General features: G+C 49.4%; 1 protein-coding gene across 3 annotated transcripts in view; it reads right to left on the bottom strand.

Moving 5' to 3' along the window:
- Positions 1-26,400, bottom strand: part of CACNA1E (calcium voltage-gated channel subunit alpha1 E) — a 298,455-nt gene that overhangs the window by 47,629 nt on the left and 224,426 nt on the right. For 2 of the 3 annotated variants that reach the window (XM_032650563.1, XM_032650564.1), the window contains exons 16-25: positions 25,999-26,116; positions 23,914-23,981; positions 22,335-22,432; positions 18,185-18,241; positions 16,359-17,012; positions 15,632-15,945; positions 13,426-13,585; positions 12,122-12,251; positions 11,373-11,432; positions 10,497-10,603 (exon numbers count right to left, since the gene is read on the bottom strand). In XM_032650563.1, coding sequence (XP_032506454.1) covers positions 10,497-10,603; positions 11,373-11,432; positions 12,122-12,251; positions 13,426-13,585; positions 15,632-15,945; positions 16,359-17,012; positions 18,185-18,241; positions 22,335-22,432; positions 23,914-23,981; positions 25,999-26,116 — 1,766 coding nt within the window. The remainder of the gene's footprint in view (positions 1-10,496; positions 10,604-11,372; positions 11,433-12,121; positions 12,252-13,425; positions 13,586-15,631; positions 15,946-16,358; positions 17,013-18,184; positions 18,242-22,334; positions 22,433-23,913; positions 23,982-25,998; positions 26,117-26,400) is intronic. The other variant, XM_032650565.1, reaches the window with a different exon arrangement.

Below are 26,400 nucleotides of genomic sequence, written 5' to 3'. Positions count from 1 at the left end.
TGGAGTTTTCTAAATGTAGTCTTTCACTTCCACTTCCTTAGTAGCCTTCAGACAAACTCCTTCTGTTTCCAGTGAATTTATAAGAAGCCAGGCTAGAGGAAAAATGCCTGATCTGGGCCAGAAACTATGTCTTGGAAAAGAAGTTTCAAGAGATAGTGGCCTACTTATGCTTATGAAGGAGTTCATCTGAAGAGGGAGACACAATGTCCAGGAGAGGGCTACTCTGACATCTCTCAAAAGCACAGATGGGCCATACTATAAAACCACCTTGAAATACGGGGGAAGGCATTGTCTATCAAGGTCCTGATGTCACATAAAGGGATGCCTTTTGATAAATTAAATGACCACCTGTCCGTTGTGAGCTATTTACCGTGTAGCTTGCAGACAAATCATCCCAGTTCTATTGGTGAGGCTTAAAAATGACAAAAATAAAGATGGAGAGCATAAACATGAAACATTTGAGATAGAACTAATAAAAGCTAACTTTCTGAATATCTATTCTTGGCCAGACTCTGTTAAGCACTTTTAGTGCAACTCTTTATTGGGATGTCCTAATAACTTTCGGACAAAGGTATTATTATCTCCATTTCACAGATAAGAGGCCGAGAGGTTGAGTGCCCAGCAGTGGCAGGGCAAGCTGGGATTTGAACCCAAGTCTATATGATGCTCAGAGCTCTTGCTCTGCACCATTAAGCTTCTGCGCCAGCAAGTTTTTGGTTCTAGGCTCTGTCAAACAGCTCACCAAATTCTAGAGCTGGAACAGATCCTTGAAATCCACTTAACTGCAAACAAAACTGCAGCCCATGGAACGTGTGCCTTGCATAAGATCTCAGTAAGTGAGCCCCAGTGCCACGGGTGAACAGCCAGCTGCTATGAAGAAGTGCTTAAAATTCAGCCTTTGCTTCTTGGTTGACAGTTGGCTGTGAAGGGTACTTTTTTTTCCTTTCTTTTAATTTTTTTTTACTTACCACAAACCTATGTTACACCACCATATACCACAAGCAAAGATTTCCAATGACCATTTTATTCAGTGAATGATCCCACATTCAAAATTATATTAATTTTCACTGTAAATGCCAAATGAATGGTGGTTTGAGAATTAAACCCAAGGCCTTATAAACCTTAAATCCGTCATGTGATAATCTCCAAATGCTCAGAAGGCAGAGGAAATATCTTCCCCTGAGTTATAACAGTGTCTTCTCATGCATGAGACTGGGCACGTGGTAGGTCAGCCAAACATACCTTTATCCATTCATATAACAGCACTGATGGAGTCCTTAATAAATGTCTGGCACTATTCTAAGTACTGACTACACGGTTGTGAACAAAACAAATGAGGTCCCTTCCTAATCTAGGAGGGAAGACAGGCCTTAAATAAACAAGCAAACAAATGAAGGTATAATTGCAAGCTAAATGCTTGGGAAAGATGGAATCATTTGACTGAAAATTTTGCCAGAATAACTAAATAGGTCACCATCTTTTCTCCAGGCTACATTCATCTTTAGCAAAAGCTCAGGGAGAATCTTCCAAATCCTTGAAATGAGAGAAAAAAGTGGTCCAGGCTTTCACCTTCCATTAGCCCAGGTCCTTAACACCAAGACCTTTATATCCAGTAGACTCTAAATGGGTTCATACTCACAGATGCCCATCGTATTGAAGGAAAGTTCAATAATTTTTTCTCCTCATACACACCCAGATAAAGGACAGAACTTGCTCTCTACAATTAATTTTGTCCCAGGATCCTAGTAAAATGTCACGCTATAGAACAAAGGGGATCTCTGACGATGTGTGTGTGTGTGTGTGTGTGTGTGTGTGTGTGTGTGTGTGTGTATGTGTCCCTTGGTTTGGGAAGTGGAATGCTTCGATGGTACACTCTGATCTTAACAGCTGACTGTGGTTGCCAAAGTACTGGGCTATTAGTCCCATTCTGACTCCTACAGAGTTGAGCCAAGGATAGTAATGAGACACAGGCCAAAAGTAAAATAAAGATTAGTCATTGCTCTGCACATCTTTCAAACAGGTCTGCAGAAGAGCTACTGAAAAGCTAGGATTTTGAGTGGCTGCAAAAAAGCATGCTTGGGTTCTCAGTTTTGTTAACATACATTCAGTACGAACTTGAAAATTGTCATTTGAAATGAAAGGAATACTGGCTAACAAAGCCACAGGGTCAGGAAAAGCATCAACAACGTAGTCCCCATTAATTAAAATACAGCATAAATTTACACATGGGCTAGGCTAAACTACCTCTCCCAAATCCCTGCATACAAGAGTCATTTAAGCCATTATCCAAGTCAACAAGATGGCAAGGGAGAGGTTTTATCAAACCAGGAGAACAGACTCTTCAAATACATCAACTGCAGCATATTGTTTAAGAAAAAATTCATGAGCTTCTTACAGATTATTTAAATATAATCATTTGATAACACTTAGCTATGCTTTGCTAGTAACTATATAAGCAGAATTTTTTTACACTGCCTGGCTAATTGGTGAAATTTTATCAGGTTTAAAATTGACTCTAGAAGTTTTAGCCACAGCAATCAGAGAAGAAAAAGAAATAAAAGGAATCCAAATCGGAAAAGAAGAAGTAAAGCTGTCACTGTTTGCAGATGACATGATATTACTCATAGAGAATCCTAAAGATGCTACCAGAAAACTACTGGAGCTAATCAATGAATTTGGTAAAGTAGCAGGATACAAAATTAATGCACAGAAATCTCTGGCATTCCTATACACTAATGATGAAAAATCTGAAAGAGAAATTAAGGAAACACTCCCATTTACCACTGCAACAAAAAGAATAAAATACCTAGGAATAAACCTACCTAAGGAGACAAAAGACCTGTCTGCAGAAAACTATAAGACACTGATGAAAGAAATTAAAGAAGATACAAGCAGATGGAGAGATATGCCATGTTCTTGGATTGGAAGAATCAACATTGTGAAAATGACTATACTACCCAAAGCAATCTACAGATTCAATACAATCCCTATCAAACTACCACTGGCATTTTTCACAGAACTAGAACAAAAATTTTCACAATTTGTATGGAAACACAAAAGAACCCTAATAGCCAAAGCAATCTTGAGAAAGAAAAATGGAGCTGGAGGAATCAGGCTCCCTGACTTCAGACTATACTACAAAGCTACAGTAATCAAGACAGTATGGTACTGGCACAAAAACAGAAATATAGATCAATGGAACAGGATAGAAAGCCCAGAGATAAACCCACGCACATATGGTCACCTTATCTTTGATAAAGGAGGCAGGAATGTACAGTGGAGAAAAGACAGCCTCTTCAATAAGTGGTGCTGGGAAAACTGGATAGGTGCATGTAAAAGAATGAAATTAGAACACTCCCTAACACCATACACAAAAATAAACTCAAAATGGATTAAAGACCTAAATGTAAGGCCAAACACTATAAAACTCTTAGAGGAAAACATAGGCAGAACACTCTATGACATAAATCACAGCAAGATCCTTTTTGACCCACCTCCTAGAGAAATGGAAATAAAAACAAAAGTAAACAAATGGAACCTAATGAAACTTCAAAGCTTTTGCACAGCAAAGGAAACCATAAATAAGACCAAAAGACAACCCTCAGAATAGGAGAAAATATTTGCAAATGAAGCAACTGACAAAGAATTAATCTCCAAAATTTACAAGCAGCTCAATACCAAGAAAACAAATAACCCTATCCAAAAATGGGCAGAAGACCTAAACAGACATTTCTCCAAAGAAGATATACAGACTGCCAACAAACACATGAAAGGATGCTCAACATCACTAATCATTAGAGAAATGCAAATCAAAACTACAATGAGGTATCATCTCACACCAGTCAGAATGGCCATCATCAAAAAAATCTAGAAACAATAAATGCTGGAGAGGGTGTGGAGAAAAGGGAACCCTCTTGCACTGTTGGTGGGAATGTAAATTGATACAGCCACTATGGAGAACAGTATGGAGGTTCCTTAAAAACTAAAAATAGAAGTACCATATGACTCAGCAAGCCCACTACTGGGCATAAAACCTGAGAAAACCATAATTCAAAAAGAGTCATGTGCCACAATGTTCATTGCAGCTCTATATACAATAGTCAGGAGATGGAAGCAACCTAAGTGTCCATCGACAGATGAATGCATAAAGATGATGTGGTACGTATATACAATGGAATATTACTCAGCCATAAAAAGAAACGAAATTGAGTTACTTGTAGTGAGGTGGATGGACCTAGAGACTGTCATACAGAGTGAAGCGAGTCAGAAAGAGAAAAATAAACACCATACGCTAACACATATATATGGAATCTAAAAAAAAAAAAATGGTTCTGAAGAACGTAGGGGCAGGACAGGAATAAAGACACAGACCTACTAGAGAATGGACTTGAGGATATTGGGGAGAAGGAAGGGTAAACTGGGACAAAGTGAGAGAGTGCCATGGACTTATATACACTATGAAACGTAAAATAGATAGCTAGTGGTAAGCAGCCGCATAGCACAGGGAGATCAGCTCGGTGCTTTGTGACCACCTAGAGCGGTGGGATAGGGAGGGTGGGAGGGAGGGAGACGCAAGAGGGAAGAGATGTGGGAACATATGTATATGTCTAACTGATTCACTTTGTTATGAAGCAGAAACTAACACACCATTGTAAAGCAATTATACTCCAATAAACATGTTAAAAAAAAAAACACGCATGCTGGGGCTTAAAGACAAGAACAGGTAGACTGGGAACTTCTGTCTTTCTTTCAGACACTTCCTTCGTGTGGCTGCCACTACGACCTTCCTTTTTCCCTCCCAAACCCTGTTTGCAAGGCAGCTAGGGTGTAAAATACAGCAGTGGGCATCCCAAGAGTCCATGGGCATTAATCATCTTCAGTGTCCCTGCTGGGGTCCAAAGTCAGATAAAGTCACTCTTGAGGTGACTCTTAAGGCTGGAGTCTCAAGCAATGACATCCTTCTATCTGCTCACAGCTGGAAATTTCTAATTCCAGCTCAGCTGGCATCCTAAATCCACAGTTAACGGGCTACCTGACGGCTAAATTTAATTTTAATCCTTCATTCTCTTCCACAGAGCAGGGGAACTGGATGAACTGTCTGGCTCAGTGGTAAATGGGTCTTCTGTGAATGGAGTAGGACTTTGTCAACACTTTTTCCCCCTACAAGATTAATGAGTAGTCACAGCTTCCTGTGGGAGACACCCCTCTCACTTTTAAAAGAATGGGGGCTGTCAAGAAAGAAGCCCCAAGGCAAAACTTGAGGTTTGAGGGGACTGCCTCAGACACAGGCAGACAGCAAAGGACAGGAGAAAGGGTCAGGCAGGTGTAAGGTGAAGTATCAGTTCCATTATTACCAAGCTCCGCTGAGTGTGAGCAGGTACCAGCATTTCAGTTCTCAGTAGTCACTCCTTTCTCATGTATGCACACTCCCACCTTCACAAACACAAAGCCTCAAATGCAAAACCAGAACCAGAGTACCATTTCCAAGTCTAAAATTGTCTGTGCTTGTGTATTTCGTTGAATGAATTCAGAACCAGCTCTGCTGCTGTGGCTGGTTCTGAATGCGTTCAAAAGACCTTATCCATCTTAGAGACTAGGGCAGACTGTCAAGTGTCAGGAAAGTGACATACTTCAATGAAAAGAATGTACTAAAAGCTAACGTGGGAATTCCGGTTCCTTCTGGCATCAAGAGGCGATTGACTCACGTTTTTCTTTTCTGGCTAAGGACTGAATAATGAAAGGCCAAGTGCGGCTGTGATCCAGATCCCCTGCGTGCCAGGGAGCCCTGACCTTACCTCGTGCCCTGCTATGATGGAAAATGGTAACGGGAAGCTTTGGTGTCAGCTGCCTGAGAGCCTGCATGACTCTGACTGATGTACACAGCCATGCTGGGGAGGAGGTGGGAGCTGAATTGCTAGTTATTTTTCTTTTCAACTGTTTGTGTTGAGAAGCCATCAAAAGCTGCGAATTTACTATTTAGAATCCGACCCAGGACAGCTCACCTGGTGCTTGACTTGAGCTGGTCAAGTAACATGTTGTAGAGCAATAGGAATGAAGAGGAGGGAGGGGCCTGGGCTGGAGTGCAGGATCACACCCTTCCCAGCCTCCCCTGCGGTCCCTACCCTGCTGGCCTGGCCCCGCCCACCCGCCTGCCAGAAGCCCGTCACTAAACACGGAAGACGGGAAGCCTGAGGGCCAGACAGCATCGCCATCAATGGGCAGGATCCCTTAAGGTTTATGTACTCAACCTGCACAGTGGACACATGACCCCCTTACAAAGCAGCCGACTCTGGGGGGTGCCCCAAAGTGAGGGGGTGTGTCCAATGTGCAGATACCCAGAAATGCCAAGGCTGGAACCATCCCTGCTTTCCCACCCAGCAGACCGGGAAGCAGAAGTGATGGCAACAGGGTGTGAGAAAAGTGGGAAAAGCAGTTTCTGGTCTTTCAGTGGACAATAATTATCAAACAGAAGAATCCCTCTTTTTCAAATAGAGAAAGATAAAAGAGAAAGGTTTCACAGGCCCAGTCGCTCGCCAGACTTCTCTTGAAACCACAGAGAGGAAAAGGCACAGTCAGGATATTTATAGCTGGCAAACACTCCGTGTCCCCACGTGGCCCAGAAAGCAGGGTGCTGTGAGGGCAGTGGGATGAGGGAGAGCTGTAGCCAACCTCTGTCAAAACTTTGCCCCCTCTATACAGGTAGTGGGCTTACGGAGGGAGACCTGAGTGTTCTTATAAATGCTTTATAATGTAAAAGTGGACCCGGCAGAACAGGAAGGGTGCGATACAGGTATCTCTCCATTTATTTTCTTATCCCTTGCTATGCCCACACTCAGAAAATAAACCCCCTTCCCCTCCTCCTCAAAAGTCAATACAGTGCCCACATGGAATCTGTCGAGTTTACATTATAAAGAATCCCTTCACGTCACATATGCAGCTATAAAGAAGAGAGATCCCCTTCCAGCCAATACAAAACAACATACATGCTCCTAGAAAATATACATGATGGCAGGGGCAGACCACTGCAGTAGAAGGGCTCAGCTTTCTCTGAGAATTCAGCTAGAGGCCATTTTCTCCCCTTGGTTGGGGTGTTGCTCCTGGGACTTGGGCTGGGTCCTCAGAAGGCTCTGGCCGCCAGTGGTGGAAGAGATACCAAGTCACTTCTGATTTCTGAGGAGCCACGGAAAGGTATTACCATGACAATCACCATCAGTTCTGCTCAAATAGAGCAATAACCTTTGCAGAAGCCTCAGTAAAACAAGGTTCAATTTCAAGGAGAGAGAGAGAGAGAGAGCAGGAGTAAGGTTATGTGAATGGTGGACATTCTTAGGGGCAAAAATATGGGATATGACAATGAAAGTTGTATCCACAGGGAGGGAGGTCCTTGACAGGCCTACAGAAAAACTCACACGTGGTTCTCTTGGCCTGAGCCCCTGACCACAGCCCCGCAGGGGGACGTAGGCCTTATTCCGATGTCAACCCGTTTCAGGTCAGGCCCTTGCTTTGCTGTCAGGGGAAACCCTGGCTAACCCTACCAAAGTGATGGGAGAGCTGAATTCTCTGTGTCCTTAATGAGGAAAGGGGGAGAACAGAGTTAGAAAGCATGAGCATACGAGCAAGAGAAAGCATTACCTGGACCTCAGCAAACGTGACGAAGGCCAGAGGAGCGGGGCGTGAGCCTGTCCCATAAGCAGGAGAAAGGGGAGAGGAAATGTGCATGGCAAGCTTAGAAGGATGCTAACAAAAGAGAGAGTGTGCTTGGAGAAGGATGAGCAAGTACCATTTACATTTTGGAGAGAAATGAATAAAAAGTTCGAGAAGTGAAATCACTAAAAGCAAGCAATGGGGCTTCCCTGGTGGCGCAGTGGTTGAGAGTCCCACCTGCCGATGCAGGGGACGCGGGTTCGTGCCCCGGTCCGGGAAGATCCCACATGCCACGGAGCGGCTGGGCCCGTGAGCCATGGCCGCTGAACCTGCGCGTCCGGAGCCTGTGCTCCATGACGGGAGAGGCCACAACAGTGAGAGGCCCGCGTTCCGCAAAAAACAAACAAAAAAGCAAGCAGTGGATGATAACGCTCAATCCATCACAATACACGTGGACCCCAGAACCAGGGGATTACCCTGCACTGTACCTGGTCTGAGGACCAACAGAGAGGCTTCGGCTCCGGGGCTGTTAAGCCTTCCCCCGCCACAAACACCAAAGCTACCACTGCCACGTTTCAAAGGGCACAAAGAAAGAACAAGACAGATGACAACCCTCCAGCCCGTCATCACTGCTCTGGATCTGAGGAGACACAGCTGGACTGTGGACATGTGGCAGGCGTGCAGAGGCTTCCTTTAACACACACCTCCTTCCCACTGGCACCAACACAGGCCAGGTGTGCATGCACAACAACCAAGTCTTGGAAACCAGCCTGTGTTCAAATTTTGTGTACGTTATGTCTCAACACACATTTTACTCCATATTCGGACTTCATGACGTGATGGAGAATGGAAGCATAAGGAAGGGAATTCACGCTTACTGGTCGCTCACACTCGGTAAGGCTCTGGGCTAAGCCCTTGACACACAGTATTTTGTCTCCATGTCAGAGATGAGAAACGGCGGTTAAGAGGGTTAATACTTTGCTATGTTGCTCTAGGCCATGAAACTGGTAAGTGGAGGAGCTGGGCCTTCCTGACTCCACAGCCCACCCCCTTCCTCCCACTCTGCCCTGTGACCCCGATGAACTCCGTTCTTCCTCAAGAGGACGTGGCTCCTTTCCTATATGCTCCTCTCTCTCCTTGTCCTTTATTTCTTCAAAGAGAGACAACGTATTTTACTGAGATCAAAGTAAGGGAGAAGAACAATATGGTGAACAAGGTACACAAATGAGTTGGTAAAATGAAAAGGGAACCTGACTTTAAAAACTCAGGGGTAAGATTTATCTCTAACACGAAAAGGTGGACCTCCTTAGGAGGAAGGCAGACTTTGGCGCTTCTCTCCTTGAAGGAGGAGGAAGAAGAGCTGGGAGTCCCCTTATTAGAGCCAGAGTTGCCTTTATTTTTATCTTGCTATGAGAGTCCACACAGGGACCAGATGCTTGGAAAAATGTCATACTTTTGTGAAATCTCCTTGGGAACAGTAGTTCAGAAACGTCTGATAGGAGGTTTCCTTGTGAGGGGCACAGGTGACTCCACGTGACTCTAACGGGGTAAATACACTGGTGCACATAAGGACAAAGGACACTGGAATTGTCCTGACTGCCAGCTCAGGGTCACAAGTCACATTCAGCCTGGTTCTCCTTTGGAGGGTCCCCCATAGCTGGGGCAGCAATGGACACAGTCTACTTCCAGGTTCTGGGAGGTCTCAAGTTCTTAGCACAGCTGGGGACCTTTCATCTCTCCTCCCACTCCTGGCCACCTGAGGAACATTCCTTCTTAACTCTTACCCCATTTCTTTCTCTGCCAGATGGATAGGGACGGAAGCTGACAGTGTCTGGGGAGAAGGTGGGACAGATGATCCCTATTTGACCACTTGGGTCTGGGAAGGTCAAGCCTACGGAGGTGTTTTGCTCCTTCCCTTTTGTAGCTGTCATCCATGACAGAAGCTCCCAAACGCTTTCCTCGTGCCCCATCACACAGTGTAGCTCGTCTTGCCTAGAAGACTTGGCTTTCTCTTGTACTCAGAAGGCTGGAGGGCATTCTATTGTGCCATCCAGCAAAGGGTGAAGCTGCTCCAACAGTGGAACAAGGTACGGACAGAGCCCAGAAGGCTGTCATTCATCTTCTGGGGCCCTCTACCCACTAGCTTAGGGAAAACGCTCGGACAATATGTCTACTTCCTAGCTACACCCTGGAGGGCTAGGAAAGCCCTTCCCTGGATCAGTGTTCAGAAAAAAAAAAAAAAAAAAATCTCCTAATGTCATGAACATGGTTAGTCACCTGAATGGTTTAAGACTGTTTTCCTAAGTGTGTTACCAAGGAAAGTTGGGAAAGTCTTTCCTTCTGGAGTTCATCATATGAACACGCTTCTTATGTCCTTGGGATAGCTCTGGGGTACTTCTGCTCATAAGCAGAGAATCTCCCCACACCCAGGACTCTGTGATTCCCCAACTCTGCTCTACCCGCTGCATTTTTCTTTCAAGCTGATCCTTTGTTTGACCGAATCAAGAAATGAAAGGGTACCTCGGCTGTCCCTGGGTCCCACGCTGAGCCCATGGGGACACACAGGTGAGTGCCTGCCCAGGCTCACTCATCTCGAAGGGAGGAATGCCAAGGCCTTTGGCTTCTCCCTAGAGACTCGCTCTGCTCCTCCTTCACCAGTCCTACGACTCAGGGCGTGGGAGATGAGGCTGTAAGGCCCTCAGGAGCCCTGTCGAGGGGTAACTGGGAAGCAGACTCCCAGGGCAGCGTTCATGGGCACCACTGAGTGAATTGGCCCTGGAGAAGCCCTCAAATCAGCCGTCTCGGGAAGGAAGGAGGGAAGGGAATTGAACGAGAAAAAAAGAGTTACTTACGCCAGAGCAAAGGCCACCAATGCACCAACCACTACCACAAAGTCGAGGATGTTCCACAGGTCTCGGAAGTAGGACCCATCCTGCAGGATCAAGCCCTGGTCTATCATCTGCAGGAGGAGGATGTGAACAGCCACCAATGAGCCCAGGAGGTGCCGGTCATACGTGCCCTGAGCTCTGGGCTCCCCATGGCAATGTCCCCACTGCCACTGCCTCTAAAAAGCAACCCACACGGGGACCCAAGAAGCAGGACAGGTCCCGCAGGCTCTGTCCACCTAACTGTGAGGCCCAAGGCCCTTCTCATAGCCACCAGGGTTCACTTAGACTCCCTGGCTCCTCGAAAGCCGCCACATCCCTCCTTACGTTAGTGGCTCAGAGCCCCAGGCATCGCCACATACGCACTGACGAGAAAAATCTCAGATGGGTGAGACTGGGAATAAGCTGGTAACGTGGGGTGTTATGGTGGCAGGGAAGAGAGTGGAGGGCAGTGAGTACGGTTGGGACTAAATGAGGCCAGGAAGACATCTCTACCTAACCCCCTGCCTTGGCAGGTACCCAGGCTCAAACCCAGGAAGCGTGTTGGGGAGGTGAGAACAGTCCCCACGCCTGGAGCACCTCTCCTGCCTGCCTGAGAGGGGGCCCACCTTCTCCCCGGGCCATGCCCACGGGTCTGCACCAGTCTAAACAGATCCCCACCGTCACGTCCTGCCACGACAGACCTCACTGGGATGTGAGGCTGGAGGAGGGGTCAGCAGAGGCGCCGCTGAGATTCTGACATTGATCAGGAGGTGACAGTCCTGGGGAAGGGCACCACACTAGAGAGGCAGACAGGTGGCCCATCCAAGCCCCAGAGCCCAGGTTTGCTCTAGAGGTTCTTACCTTTATAACCATCTCAAAGGTGAAGACGCCAGTGAAAACATAGTCAAAATACCTCAGCACCTGTAAGACACATAAGGTAGAGACCACCAGGCTACACACACCCCTCAAACACAGGCTCTCCTGCACGCCCACCCCAAGCCCCGCTCACTTCTACCTTGGAACAGAAGCTCGGAGTTGTAACTGTTAATCAGACGCAGGGAAGAGAGGAGCCGTGGATACTGCTGGGGCCCCATGACCCGCTGGCCAGTCCTTGGCCCTTCCCTCCCCTGTGGTCAGAACTTAATGTCTTGGGTCCGAACTGCCCCCCAGGTCTCTCGCTCCCTGGGATCCTTGTCCGTTCCAATCCTCCCCACCCCCTTGACCCCTCCTGACATCCACCCTGGCCCTCCAGGAGGTGCCTCAGCTCCCTGATGTCACCCACATCACCCATGCCCCTAGGTCAGACCCCACATCCAACCCATGGGTGACTGCAGACCCCCTTTCAGGGCCATGGCTGGCTCTGGGTGTAAGGCCCACTGCTGAACATAAAGGTAAGCAGTGTGGTTAGGGTTAGGGTTAGGGTTGCGGGTGGGGACCGGCCTTGAAGCGGTTCACGCTTTGCCCTGAGGACTGGGACCAGGCAATCTCTCAAGCCTCTCTCATTCTCCAGGAACCTTCCTTAGCTCATCTCTAATGTCGGGAGGGGAGGGGCTGCGATGAGGCGGTACCAGGGTACTACGGGGGCTGGCAGTCAGCCCCCGCGCACCTACTTTGTTGCGCTCCGAGTTGGTCAAGACGGGGTCCTCGGCCGCCAGGGCGATGCTGCTGGCTGCGATCACCAGGAGGATGCACATCTCGAAGTAGCGCAGGTTCACGATGTAGTGGCAGGCCCTGCGGATGCTGTGGGGCGGCGGATGAGCCCGCTGAGCCGGCCCCCCTTCCCTCCCGTTCCCATCTTTCCTCCCCACCCCCATGCACATCAGCCTCTTCCAGACAGCCAGGCCCTGGCCAGAGGAAGCCAGGGGGAGAGCCATTTAATTTCTCAGGCACCACCCTTGATTTAAAGCGCTGGTGGGGGGGGAAGGTAATCAGATTGGTTAGAGGCTGCAGTACGCAAGCCAAGATACGTGATCTGCAAGCACATCTGAGCTGGGGGGAGCCGCGGCCAGCACCAGATGACACACGCTCGGGTGGCTGCAAGGTACCTTCCACTAGGTCTCAATGTCTACTCCCCAACTGTACAGAAACTGGGGCGCAGCAAGGAACTCCTAAGAACCAATAAATGTAAAAGCAGACCTTGATCCTAAGATTCCTGATGGAAGCAGCAACAGGCTTCCCTGAGCCTCAGGTATTCTGATTAAAGTGACTATTCTATAGACAGCATCCTGGCCTCGGTTGGCCTGACATCTCTTAGCCCCGGTTCCTTTCTTCCCAGGGCCGTGCCTGAATACTGCCCACATGGTCACCGAAAGCCTTCTCACCTTCCTAGACTCAGAAGCTGGTCTATGTGTACATCTTGCTCATTTCCAGGGTGGAAGGCAGCTTCTCTTTCAAAATTCCATCTTTCCTAAATCTAACCTTCCAGATTCTTCCTCGCCAACCCCATCTCATGCCCTGCCTCTGCTCTGAGGGACACACCCACTTCAAAATTCACACGTAGGGCAGCCAACGGATGATCTAGTTATCCAAGCCTCCCTGTTCTCAGCTCTGTCCACCTCTGGAATATTTGGTGACACATCCCAAGTAGATTTCCTTCCTTCTCACCACGCCCCACCCCCCCAACCTGCTAACCAAAGAGTAGGTGAAGGGTCTTTCCCTCATGACATTTCTCATCCTGTACTGTCTTAAATTACTCTTTAGACTATGGGCATAGAGTTCCGAGGCTGTTCATTAATTGCATGACTCGCCTCAACTAGTGAGCACCCTGGAGTCTTCAGATGTCTGGCCACATTCCACCAGGAAGGCTCAGGAGGAAGACTGGGCCCCCATCCCTCCTTCTCATCACCCCGCCCTGGCTCAAACCTTGGCTGTTTACTCCAGCACCAAAGGGAGGTGGCAATGGAGGGTGTCTTACGGGTTGGTGGTGCTGAAGATGAACATTGAGCTGTGAGGCACCATGGCTTTGCCCGTCTCACGCTTCTCCTTCTTCTGCTGCTTCTTCTCCACTTCCTCCTCATCCTCTTTGATCTCTGCCTCTTTCAAGGGACTGGCTTCTCCATCAGTCTTGCTGCTGACTGCAAGAGGAACGTGTTGAAATCTTCAGAAACCTTGCTACGAGCAGAACGGTGCCCTTCATTTTCCACTGGGGATGGGACGGAGGGGACGGGAGAGGCAGCTAGGGATGTGCCTGGCAAGGTGCCTGAAAACATCGGGGTGTTTGCTAGATTATACTGAGTTAAGCCCTGCTCTCTTCCTAGCCTTACCCCTGCGCTGATTTCAGGTGGTATAGCCCTTTTTTTTTGCCATATAAATGATAAACATGTTTCCCTGGGTAAAACAGAATGGTTGTTTCTGTTGTAAAGTTTACAAAGTTTATTTATATCTAAAATCTGAACCCTTCGTATATACTCACTTATGGCATTTTTCACATCAGTACACCCTGGATGGCATATATTTCTATTCCCCTTCTACAGATGGGAAAACTGAAGTTCAGGGAATTCAAGGACCTATCCTAAGGTCATACAGCTGGTATGGGTTCCCAATTCAAAATTCTATCTCCTTTCAAAGAAATCACACTGCAGTGGAAGACTTTAAGAAGACATTACTCTGTTTGTGGCAGCCTTTCTGGCTGTGCTGTTTCCCGTCATGATTAATGTGGAAACAAGAATGCAATATTCACGCGAAGATGGGTCCATGACTTTATCCCAGGATTGAGAGGATGAAGAAGCAGAGACAGAGTGGGGTTGCTGGACCACTACTCTCTGTTTCCTTACGCAAGTCCCAGAGCGGAGTGAGTGGCAGAGAGGATGAGGCTATCAGAGTGGGGCAAAGGAACCTCTCCCACATTCCCATTCAGTGAATGCTTCTGCCCTGGAACCTTGTGTAAGTAGCAAACCTCTGAGGTCCTGACCCCTTCCAGGTCCTTCCAAAAGGTAAGTCATCCAAAGTGTCCAAAAATCCTCTGATGACACGCTTTTACCTACGACCAAGGACAGGGACTAGCCCCAGAAAGAGAACAGAGGGGGGGGGGCGTCAAACTTTCTTAATGTTGTGTCTCATAAAGGAGGGCCCCCAAAACTTCATTATTAGAACATAAAATTAAATAAGACAGAAAAGGAGGTTGTGAGTCTGAGATCCTGAGACATGCCCACCCAAGTCAACCCCAGGGGCACCGGATATGCGAGATTTCACTTTTTAAAGTAGTACTGGCACTCTGAAGAACACTTTGAGACATTTTCTTCACTTTGAGAAAGTGAAGAAATGGAGACAGAGAAGTGGGAGAGAGAAAAACAGGGAGAGAGGACTGCTCTGTGAAAAGAGAAAAATACGGGGAAAGAAAGAGAGGAAAAAAAGCAAGAGTGGAATCCTGTGGTCCCGATTCAGTGACGATAAGGTGGATGGTGGGATTAATGCAGAGATGGGTGGGGTGTCAGGGCAGGGATGGGGGTGGGTTAAGTGCTTTTGGGTTGTTCCCGTTTAAGGTCTCACAGGTGAACATCCATTGCCTTCAGGAATTACGGGAGAAAGTGTGACTAAGAGCTCCTAGGAGAAAAAGAGTAGATGAGAGTAATAGGTTCATAAAATGTTAGCACAGGGAAAGATCTCAGAGGTCATCTGGTTCGATGCCCTCACTTCACAGATGATAAACTGAGGCCTCGAGAGACACAGGGTTTAGGAGGCTACACACTGAGCACAGCCAGTGCCGGCCCCAGCCCACCTGCCATCTTCTGTTCCAGCAACGGTCCCCAAACCGTCAAGTGGCAGAGCACCTGGGGGGTCCCAGAGAATGCCATCAGATATTCATACAATAAATCAAATAGCTGAATATAAAAATGGGTAAAAAATCACGTGTGATCTCTCTGAAGACTCTAGGATGGTCACAGGGGCCAAAGGCCGAAGGACATTTTATGGGCAAAACTTAAGACTGAGAAAATTCTAACTTATTTTTTTTGTAAACTGGGAAAAAACTGCTGCTATATTTTTTACATGTTGAAGAGTGATTTCATCCCACTGGTGGAGTTTTCCACGCAGCTCTCCAGGGACGACTCCAGAGCCAAGACTCCCCCAGCCCCGGGCACGATGAGCAATGGAGATGAAGGGGACAGGAACTGTGTTCTCACTGTGCACCACGGTCGAGTCCACCAAGGGGCCCACGTCAGGGATGGCGACGGTGACGCTGGTGCTCTCGGGGGCAGCCTTGTCCGTGTTGGCCGTGGTGCAGGAGAGGTCGGGTTCACTCTGGCTGATGACCCGGCCCATGTCCAGCTGCACGTCCCCCAGCAGGGCTTGCTCACTGCTCCCCTCCGGCTCCTGTTCCGTCAGCGCTGCATCCTTCTCCGCCTGCAGCTCTGGTTGGGGCAGGGCGAGGGGTGCGTTGGCCTCGTCGAGGGCTCCTGCCAGCCCGGAGCGTCTGTGCACCATCAGACTGTTGGTCCTGTGAAGAGAGAGGGGGACACAGGTGGTGCTCAGATCGAGAAGCTGTTCCGGAACGGCTGACACGCCTGGCGAGAAGCAGAAGTGCGGGGAGCCAAAGCAGCCCTGCTGGAGAGCACGTGGCCTCCGGTGCCTCCCACCCCACCCAGCCAGGCAGAGGAGCTACGGTCCACGGGCAGTATCCACTGCCTTTACTCCTATCCATTCATCCACTACCCACTCCCAACAAGAGATGCCCTGGTCTTCAGAGGGGTAGACGCCATCGCTGTCACATTTACACGTGCCTCGTAGAAGGTGCATTGGCATCCCCTCATCTTACTACAGGGGAAACCGAGGCCTGGAAAGGCTTACGCTGAAGAACCCCTCACGCCAGCCGCGCTGCATGCCTCGGGCACGCTCCTGTGTCTCATTTACCTCCTTAAGTCCTGGGATCGCTCTTCTTCCTGGATTGTGGGCTCCTTGCCCCCGTGGCTGTCCCTGGGCTCGAGGTCCCTCTCCCCCTCACCGGGCACAGCTTCATCCAGACTCCGCTCCTGGCTGGCAGACCTGCTCCTGGAAGCGGAGGAGGACTCCTTGCCCTCCGTCCTGACGCGGCGGTGCCGGCTGCGCCGCTGGCTCTGCCTGTGCCTGGCCCGGTCCTCGAAGGCCACCACGGTCTCCCCGCCCCCGGCCTCCTGCTGGGTCGGGTCACAGTTCCCATGACAGGGCCTGGCCAGCCAGGGCGGCTCCCGTTTGCCCAGGGACACAGGGCTCCTCTGGTTGTCCAGGGCACTCGACAGGTCCCCTCCGTCCCCCTGGAGGGACCCCCCGCGGCTGACGCGCTCCTCCTCACACTTCTCCAGACCCAGGCCCAGGGCCGGCCCCTCGATGGGCCTGGGTCTCCGGTAGAGGCTGGGGTGGGCATTGAGTGGGTGGAGGGAGCTCAGGGGGTTGAGGGGGTTGAGGGGGTTCATGGGCGGGGCCTCCTCCTTGTTGAGGGCCTCCTGGCTGGGCATCTGCATGTGCCTTCTCAGCTGGCTGGTGCGCTGCTCCCACACCGACATGTGGTGTCGGCGCCTTCGCTCCCTCCTGGCAAAGGGGAGAGGGCGAGGGCTTGGTCAGAGCTGACGGCTAAGGGCCAGGGAGGGCGGCCACGGGGCAGAGGCCAGCCCTCAGTGGCCGTGGGCTGGGGGGACACACAGCGCAGGGAGCGAACGGGAGAGCCCAGGACCTGCAGACAGGGGGCACAGAAAGACGCGAGGGGCCGAGGGGGTGGTGGGACCACTGTCCCCCGGTCCATGGGGCTTCCCGCTCTAATCACTGCTCCGTAGGAGCTGAGAGGGGTGGGGTCAGCCCAGGATCGAGTCCCGGTCCCCAGGACAGTAGTACGAAGGCTTACCAGATGTCCACTCCCCCAGCTCCCCTCTGCTTTCAGGGCAGCAGCCTGTACCTGCTCTGTGCCCACCAATGGCCCTTAGTTCAAGGTGAGAGGCCTTTCTTCCTCCTCCTCTCCCTCTCCTTTCCCTTTCTGAGGACAGCCTGGGAGAGCCAGGGCTGAGGAATACAGTGGGCAGGTACTATCCAAGGGTGACGGATGACAGTGGCGAGCAGACCCATGTTATAAAAGGTCTTGGCATCACTCTTGCAGTGATGCAGTGGGGTCTCTTCCACAACCACTAATAAAATCCACGGGACTCTATGTCCAGGGACCACCAGCAACTCATACTCAAAACAACCGCTGAACAGTCCAGCTCAGGGGCCTGGCTGAGCACTCACATGGCAGCGGGAACACACAAACGTGACACAGAGAGTGGGCTCCCACAGGAGGGGGGGTGGGGTGGACGCCTATGCCCACACTCACACACGCCTGCGGGCGCACGCCTAGAGCCCGTGCAGGGGATGCTCACATGTGCCCACACGCATCCTCACTGGGGCCCACACGTGCTGTCCACAAGTGCCTGCGTGAAAGGCACCCCACCGGCACTAACGACCCACACCGACACATGCCCACTCACAGGCCACACGGAAGAGCAAACTGCACACGGGGTCACATACCTGAGACGCACACCGAGATAGGCACATGGTGAGAGGTGCGGAGGGGCAGATCCACAAACCATGTGCACGGAACGCCCACGCACACACCATGGCACACACTGACACGTGCACACCCGATGCCACTCTGCCCACGGCAAGGACAAAGACACGGTGTCCCCGCACCCACACGTAACCACTCACAAACACGCAAACCGGTACACACATACAGGTGGCTGCTGCGTGGCTCCCACATCGACATGTGGTGTCTTCTCCTTCTGTCTCTTCTGGGGAAGAAAAATGGACAGGTTCAGTTTATCCTGACCTCTAGGACCCGCAAGCCCCACGGCCACCAGCCGATCTCCAGGGAGAGGTGCAGAATCCCCTACGTGTCTGCTGCCCTCTGTAGACTCCCAACCTTCAGCTCTCCAAGGGAGTGACCTTGGTTCCTTGCTGTGTGCAAACACACGGATCTAGTATTGAAGCAAACATGCGGGCACACAAAGGGTCTATTGTTTCCCCGAGGTAACGGCTTCGGATACTGAGTCATCAAGCCCCACTGGCACTCACGCTTTCACCTAAATATCCTTCAGAGACCCATTTTGGAAACCCTGTAAACTTGGACAAAGAGTTGTATTTCCCCCGGATCATTTCTAGGATATTCACAAGGGTGTGACTCCCCAGCTCATCACTCCAATCTCACACAACATGCAGGGAAAAAATGCACTGCCATGCACACCATCGAGGCCACCAAGTAGCCCACGGCCAAAGGCGGGGCCACCACTCCGTGGGCTGCTGTCCACGTACTTCAGGATGTAAGCAGTGTCCCCTGCATGTATGCAATGCAGTGGCCCTGACCAGAGGCCTTCAATGTTCAGTCTATTCAGCTGGGTAAAGCACAGTATTAACCTTCCTGGCCTTGCACAGGGAAAAATCTCTTCTACAGATACACACGTGTTGTGTCCTTTCAAACACAAGGAAGGTCAGAATGGTAGGGTAGAGGCATCATCCACAAAGGCAAACGGGAAAAATGAAGCTGTCAGTGCTCAGGTGGAGGATTGCACGTCTGGGACACCTGTGGAATGAGCTTGCCCCAGTTCCTGGGCTGACAAACCCAGTCTGGCCCAATGGGCCCTGCCTGGGCCTGGGAGGTTGGCAAATGCTGCTCCTTCCCCGATGAAACCGACACCCACCAGTGGAGAACACGCAGGCAAACTAGCACTGTTCAAACACCGTGCCCACATCTGCAGAGAAGCGTGGTCCACGGTGGGAAAAGGGAGCAGAGGCAGCTGGTCTGAGCCTGAAGAGGCGCAATGCACATAAGCACCCATGGAATGGATGTGGATATCACTGCGGAGACACCTGTGAGCTCCGCAAATGAATGCACCCCTCAGCATTGACAGCTGCAATGCACGTAGAGCGGCCATGCCAAGAAGCACGGGCAGCACAGAGAAAGAGAAGCACACGCTCTAGACGGGCAGCATGCACTCCCACCAGGAAAAGCACCTTCCACTGGCTATTTGCCAATTCTCAGATATTCAAATGCCAGCCCTCCAGAAGCACACGTGTAAGAGTGTAATTACATGGAAGAATTCTCTCTCTCTTACATGCTCACATGTGTGCATACCCACATATGCGCACACACACGCGCACATACATACACACACACACACACGCCAGGCAAAAGAGAGAACCAACCTCTAATTTCCACACAAATCAGATACACACTTCAAACTTCACTTCTCCAGTCGCACATACAAAGATCCAGATTCATATCCCATCACAACCATTAATATGTCTTCATACCTAAAATCACAGAGAAGCATCTTTCCAACTCATGCATATATGACCTCACATACACCCCGCAAGGACCCTGTGGATCAGGAAGGGTGGTTGGTATTCTTCATTTCGAAGATGGGGAAACAGGGATTCTGAGATGCCAGGAGGTTCCCTCAGCGTGTGAGGGACCGAGCTACGACTAGCACTTGGGCCTTTTAATTTGTAACAATGTTCTTTCCGTGTTTCTCTATGGACACCACATTTGCACTTAGTAATACCGTAGTCCGGAAGTCAGGAGTCTGGGCTGCGAGCCCAGGCAGCGCACACACACCCTGACAACGTTCCACCTGCAGCACCCACCTCGCAGCATGAGCACTGCACCCAAAGCCTGGATCTCTGCTCATCTTGGATGGTCACAGCACCTCTCCCACCTCACTGTGGCCGGATACACACACAGCTCAATGCCTACTGCCATGCGCCTACCAGCATCTCATTCATTCTTTCATTCCATAAATAGTGATTTTCTACTCTGGGCCAAGCATCCTTCCCCCGCGTATCTCTAACCCACTCCTCCTCCAGGCTTCCTCACCTCAGTAAATAGAAACACCCACTGCTAAGTGACAGCCAGCCCTACCCACGAGCATGTTTGGATACCTGTGTATATGTATTTTTAGCCCAGACTCATGAGTGCAGGGAAAGTGGAGTAGAAACTGCTCAAGGCCCAGAGAATGCTCTAGGGAGGAAGGCGTTGTTTCACCTTTCTTCATCAATCTTTAAAAAATTTGCCGGGGGGGGTGGGGGTGGGGGGGAGGGGAGTTTTTTTCTCATGCAGGGGAGGGAGGTCCCCACACATAACTCTGGAATGTTCCTACAAGGCGAGGCCGAGCTCTGGGCAGAGAAGGGCTCCTCCCTGATCAGCTTCAAGTAATAGATGACAGGGTCTGGGGCCAGGATAGAGGTCCAGCTGCCAGGGCTCTCAGATCCTCCCCAGTGATACCCCAGGACCCCTCACTAAGTTCTCAGGACGGCCAAGAAGCCACAACAGGAATTCCGTGGTTCTGTGGTCACTTCTCAAGGCCCTTCTCCAAGGCCCTCCCCCAGCACCATACAGTGGTCAGTCGCCCCGCAGGGCCCATGGCCTGCCGGTTCCACCAGCAGCCACAGGGCCAGGCTGGATCCTCAAAGAGAGTCTACACTCGCCACTCTAATTTATCACCTCCCATTCTCTCCCTAATCCGCTCCAACTGGATTCTGTTCCCACTGGGCCACTGAAACGGCTCTCGGGAAGGTCTCTAACAGCGTTCATTTTGCCAAACCCAATGCTCCCTTTTCTGCTCTCATCTTACGTGATCTTTCAACGGTCCTGAGCTCCGCCGTCCACTCCCTCCGTCTGGAAGCGTGTTCTTCTCCACGTCTCCAGGACACCACACTCCCTTGTTCTCTCTCCCACCTCTGGGCTGCTCCCCATCAGTCTCCTCGCGGGTTTTCCTCGAGGCACGGAGTGCTCTGGCCTCTGTTCTCAGCTCCTCGCTTCTCCAGCCCACCTCTCCCTGAGTCAGCCCGCCCGGGCTGACAGCTAAAATGCCATCCAAATGCAAATGCTCCCCCAAATCCTTATTTCTAACCCCGACTTCTAAACTCCAGACTCACAGGCCAACAGCCCGTTCAACATCTTCACTTGCATGTCTTATAAGCATCTCAAATTTAACGTGGCCAAAAAGAACCTTGGATTTCCACTGTTCTCCAGGCTAGCAGTAAATACCACCATCATCTACCCAGTTGCTTAGGTTCAAACCTAAAAACCTGGGAGAAACGTTTGTTTCTTCTCTCTTTTTTTTTTTCATCCCCACCTCCATCACATTTATTCCATCAGCTCATCCTGTTGGTTCTCCCTCCAAAATACAGACCGAATGGGATGACTTCTCATCTTCTCCATTGCTACCATGGTCTAAACCACCACCAGCTCTCACCTACTTTACTCTAAGAGCCAACCTCTGTCTTCCTGGCTCCAGTCTGGGCCCCTACAGTCCATCTCCACAGAGCACAGGGACCTTTTAAAAGTGTAAATCCTAACCTATCCACCCTTCCCCTCTAGACCTTCCTATGGCTGTAACTAGAATAAAAGCTAAAGTCCTTCACCTGGGCCTTCAGAACCTCCCGGGCCATGTCTCCTTCTCTTCCCCCTTGCTCCCTTCATACCAGCCACACAGGGTCTTGCTGGGGATGTTCCACCTTTGTAATGTCACACGACCATCTTCTACACATTTAGGTCTCTGCTTAAATATCATCTCTTCAGAGAACCCCTCCCAGATCGCCCGAAGGTACTCCACCCAATTCCTGTTCCTCTGCCTTAGTACCCTGTTATATGTATTTGACAGCTATTCTCACTATCTAAAATTATTTCTGTGTATTTATCAGCTATCTTGCTCACTGAAATAAAAGCTCTGTGAAAAAAAGAGAGCCTGTCTTGCTCACTGCTGTATTCACAGGACGTTTCCTGGCATGGAGCAGGTGCCCTGTGAGAGTTCACAGCTTTGGAATTGAGCAACTGGCTGTCAGCACAGGAGCCCAGGGGTCTGTGAAGTGGGGACAGCGACTCACTCGATGGAAGGCATGTTGGGTGCAGACATCGGGCTGACCTCCTTGGCCTTCTGCAGCGCGTGTTTCTGGTTGAAGGCCTCCTCTTCTTCCTGTTCATCCTAGACACAAAGCAGAGAGGGCTTTGTCTGGGATCCTCCTGAAGGACAGCAGCTCCCATGGCTCTCCCCAGAAGGCGTTCTGGAGACCAGGCGAAGCGAGACAAGAAGGGCAAGAGGTGAAACAAGGCAGAATGAGGTCAGGTTGGCTCACAGACCTCGGGTGGGCAGCAGCCAGCCCCCTTGAGACACCAGCCTCCTGGCCAGCAATTCTGGCCTCCACCCTGCCCCACCTTCTCAGGACAGCCGTGCAGTTCTACCCCAGTGCCAGTCCTCAGGGGAGCTGGCCGGGGCTGTGGAGGTCAGAGGCCAGAGCCGACACTTCTCAGATGCTCTGCAGTGTCTGGAAGTGATGGAGGGGGACCTTCCAGGCACAGCCCCCTGAAGTAAACACCACACTTCCCATCACGCCCTCTTCTCTGCACAGCTAAGTGACCCCACCCTGGGGCTCAGGCAGGGACCTTATCCCCTCACCCACGTTCCTGCTCATAAATGTCCCTCTATGTGATGACACCAAGGAAAGCCGGTTCAGGTAAAATGACTAGAGCTCCTAAGAATACATACATCTTCACAGCCTGCTCTGGTTTTCACACACATCATTTTACTTGATCCTTGCAGTACTCCTGTGAGGTATGCAAGGCAGATATATCAGTCCTTTTTTACAGATAAAGGAAGCAAGGCTAATGGAGACCAGGGGTCAAGCACAAGCTAAAAGAGCCAGTAAGTGGTAGATGCATGACTCACAGCCAGCTTTTCAGATACTAGAGATGGTATTCTTCCCTGCCTGCAGATAAGAAGACCCTCAAGGACGTAGGGAAGAGCAGTCACGGAAACATTACCAGGTTGCTATGGGCTCTGCCCCAGACCAAATTTGCATTACGTGGGGAGAAGTTTTCACTCATCTCCCTAGACCATCCCACTGCAATCAGTATTGCCTCCACCCCTGAAGAAATGACTCAGAGGAAAGAAAGGAACAGTTCTTTGAGCAATGTAGCAACTAGCTTCATTGAAACTTCCCTCAAGATGACCATGGCCACTGGAGTACCCCAGGAGACACAGTCTAGGAACAGAGATGCTCCTGGCCCCTCTCACCCCCAAACCCAGAAGTATGAAGGCACATGACTGAGGTCACACAGCCACAGGTCACAGGAGCAGAGGTGGGACTTAAATCCAGGACTTTGGTGTTTTCTTTATTTTCCAGGGCATAATTCTGCAAAGGATATCTTTGGGAGTTTGCAGTGACTAAGTGATTATCTTCTACATCCCATGAGAGATCCAGTCTGCTCCAAGGCTCAGCAAACACAGTGAGGGTGAAGCAGGCTCCTTTCATGGATGTGTGGCTCTCCAGCTGTCCACAAGCTCCCAGAAGGGGCCTTCCTGGCAGGCTTGAGCCAGGCAACGCAGACTTTTGGACGCAGCCCCAAGGCCCAGCAGGCACCCAATGGCACTAGAGAACCATCGGATCCCCGGAGAACAAAGCTTACCTTGGTCAGCTCCTGGGCATTGGCCAGATTGTCCACAGCGATGGCCAAGAACACATTCAGCAGTGTGTCTGGGGTGATGAGTTAAGGATGGGCAAGTAAGAAAAGCAAAAGGCTCCAGCAAGGCTGAGAGGGCATCTCCAGGCCTTTCCTGCATGGGACACCAGCAGGAACAGAAACCACCCCAAAGAGTCTCTTAAGCAGGGGCTGTCGGGGGAGGGAGAGAGAGGTTACGCAACTCTGTTTGATGGAGAATATGTCTTCTCTCCTTCCACATGTCATCTCTTTGTACAGGACAAAGAAATACCTGAATCAAAGCTCCCAGAGGGCAAAGTGAGCTACTTTGGGACAAACTGGCCTTCCATTTCTGTGACTCACTGCCTAGCTTTCTTTTTATGGGTTTCTCATGTTTAGTTTATAGTCTGCTCTGGGCCCTAGAAGTTTTCAGGGCAGAAAACTTAAAGGAACATCACTGTTCTGTGAGACTATGGAAAATGCAAAAATATAGCTGCAGCACATGGCTGTCCCTTTTCACTCTAGCAATCCCAATTCAAGGCAAGTCCCACCCCCCAAAACTTCTAATGATCATGTAGAAGTTTGCAGTTTATAACGTAACATTCAAGCAAATTATCTCATTTACTGTTCATAACCATCAAAGGAGAGAGATACTGCTTCTTCCTTTCAGATGTGAAAACTAGAAGCTCAGAGAGATTAAGTGACTTTCCCAAGGCCACACGGCTGGTAAACAGAGTTGCTGGGATTAAAACCTAAATCTTTCTGGTCTAGAGCCCATGACCAGCCATGGATTTTGGAATTAAATGCACTTAGTTTCTAGTCTCCCTTCACAACTTAGTCATTGTTTGACTTTGATTAAGTTACTTCCTCTAAGTCTTATGAGGTAAGGATTAGATGCAATAGTGCCTGGAAAGCATTTAGTACAGGGTCTCATGAATAGCACAAGTACGATAAATGTTAGCTATGCTCATATTATGCTCATAATACTAATATTTTTGAGAACTTACTATGTGGAAGGCTCTGTTCTATATTAACATACAGAGCTGCCATATGATCCTGCAATCCCACTCCTGGGCATATATCTGGAGAAAACTAGAATTCGAAAAGATACATGCACCCCAATGTTCACTGCACACTATTTACAATAGCTAAGACATAGAAGCAACCTGAACGTCCATTGACACATGAATGGATAAAGAAGATGTGGGATATATATACAGTGGAATACTACTCAGCCATAAAGAAGAATGAAATATTGCCATTTGCAGCAACATGGATAGACCTAGAGATTATCATACCAAGTGAAGTAAGCCAGAGAAAGACAAATATCATATGATATCGTTTATATGTGGAATCTAAAAAACATGATACAAATGAACTTATACACAAAACAGAAATAGATCCACGGACATAGAAAACCAAGCTTATGGTTACCAAAGGGGAAAGGGGGAAGGAGGAATAAACTAAGAGTCTGGGATTAACATATACACAGTACTATATATAAAATAGATAACCAACAAGGACCTTCTGTATAGCACAGGGAACTATACTCGATATTTTGTAATAACCTATAAGGGAAAAGAATCTGAAAAAATATATATATGTGTAACTGAATAACTTTGCCGTACACCTGAAACTAATACAACATTGTAAATCAACTATATTTAAATAAAAAAGTAAAAAAAAACCATAATTAATTCATTAGTATTATAATCTTGTCACTATTTCAGCCCACAGTGATCTCTGTCTTTTCTTATTTTCCCCAGCTCATTGTACCTCCAACCATTTACTATAACAGACTCATATGTTTTTATTTGTGATGATAACCTGATAACTTGGATATTATGATATCTGATCATTTGGATGATACTTGCTTATATTTATCTTCTTTACCCAACTAGCAGACGTTCCTTAAGATCGGGATGCTTGTGCCTCTTAGGACACCTAGCAATGGTCACCCCAGTGCTACCCCCTCCCCCAGTATTACCACCACCAGCACCACTACGAGCACCTCCTCCTCCTCACATGCTGGTCCCTGCAGGCAGCGTAAGAGAAGCCTTTTAGAAAGGATACAGTTTCCAAACAAGGTGAGCACAATGAAATAGATAGCTGACCACATGCCTGAGCTGACCCCACCCTGGGAGCGGATCCCATTGTACATCACCTCATTCCAGTCCTCACCCGTCAGGATCTACACAAAGCAAACAACAGGCAAATCAGAGACCTGGGTTGGATAAGAAAATGGGGTCAACGGAAGGGGGAAAATTCTGGGCCTGGGTCTTTTCCATCTACCCCTTGCTTGATTTTCCTGCGAGAGAGAAAAAAGTGTCACGGCCATGAATAATCCTCAACTTCCTTCTGATATGTAAGAGACATTGAAAACAGAAGGAGAACATCAAAAGGAAAGATTCTATTCCTCAAAACATAGAGTCTCCCGACCCTGACCCAAACATCAGCTTTGCCCGGCCTGTGGGA

This window comes from Phocoena sinus, chromosome 1 (genome assembly GCF_008692025.1).
Source record: "Phocoena sinus isolate mPhoSin1 chromosome 1, mPhoSin1.pri, whole genome shotgun sequence".
Lineage (NCBI taxonomy): Eukaryota > Metazoa > Chordata > Mammalia > Artiodactyla > Phocoenidae > Phocoena > Phocoena sinus.
This window is presented reverse-complemented; position numbering and strand designations above follow the sequence as displayed.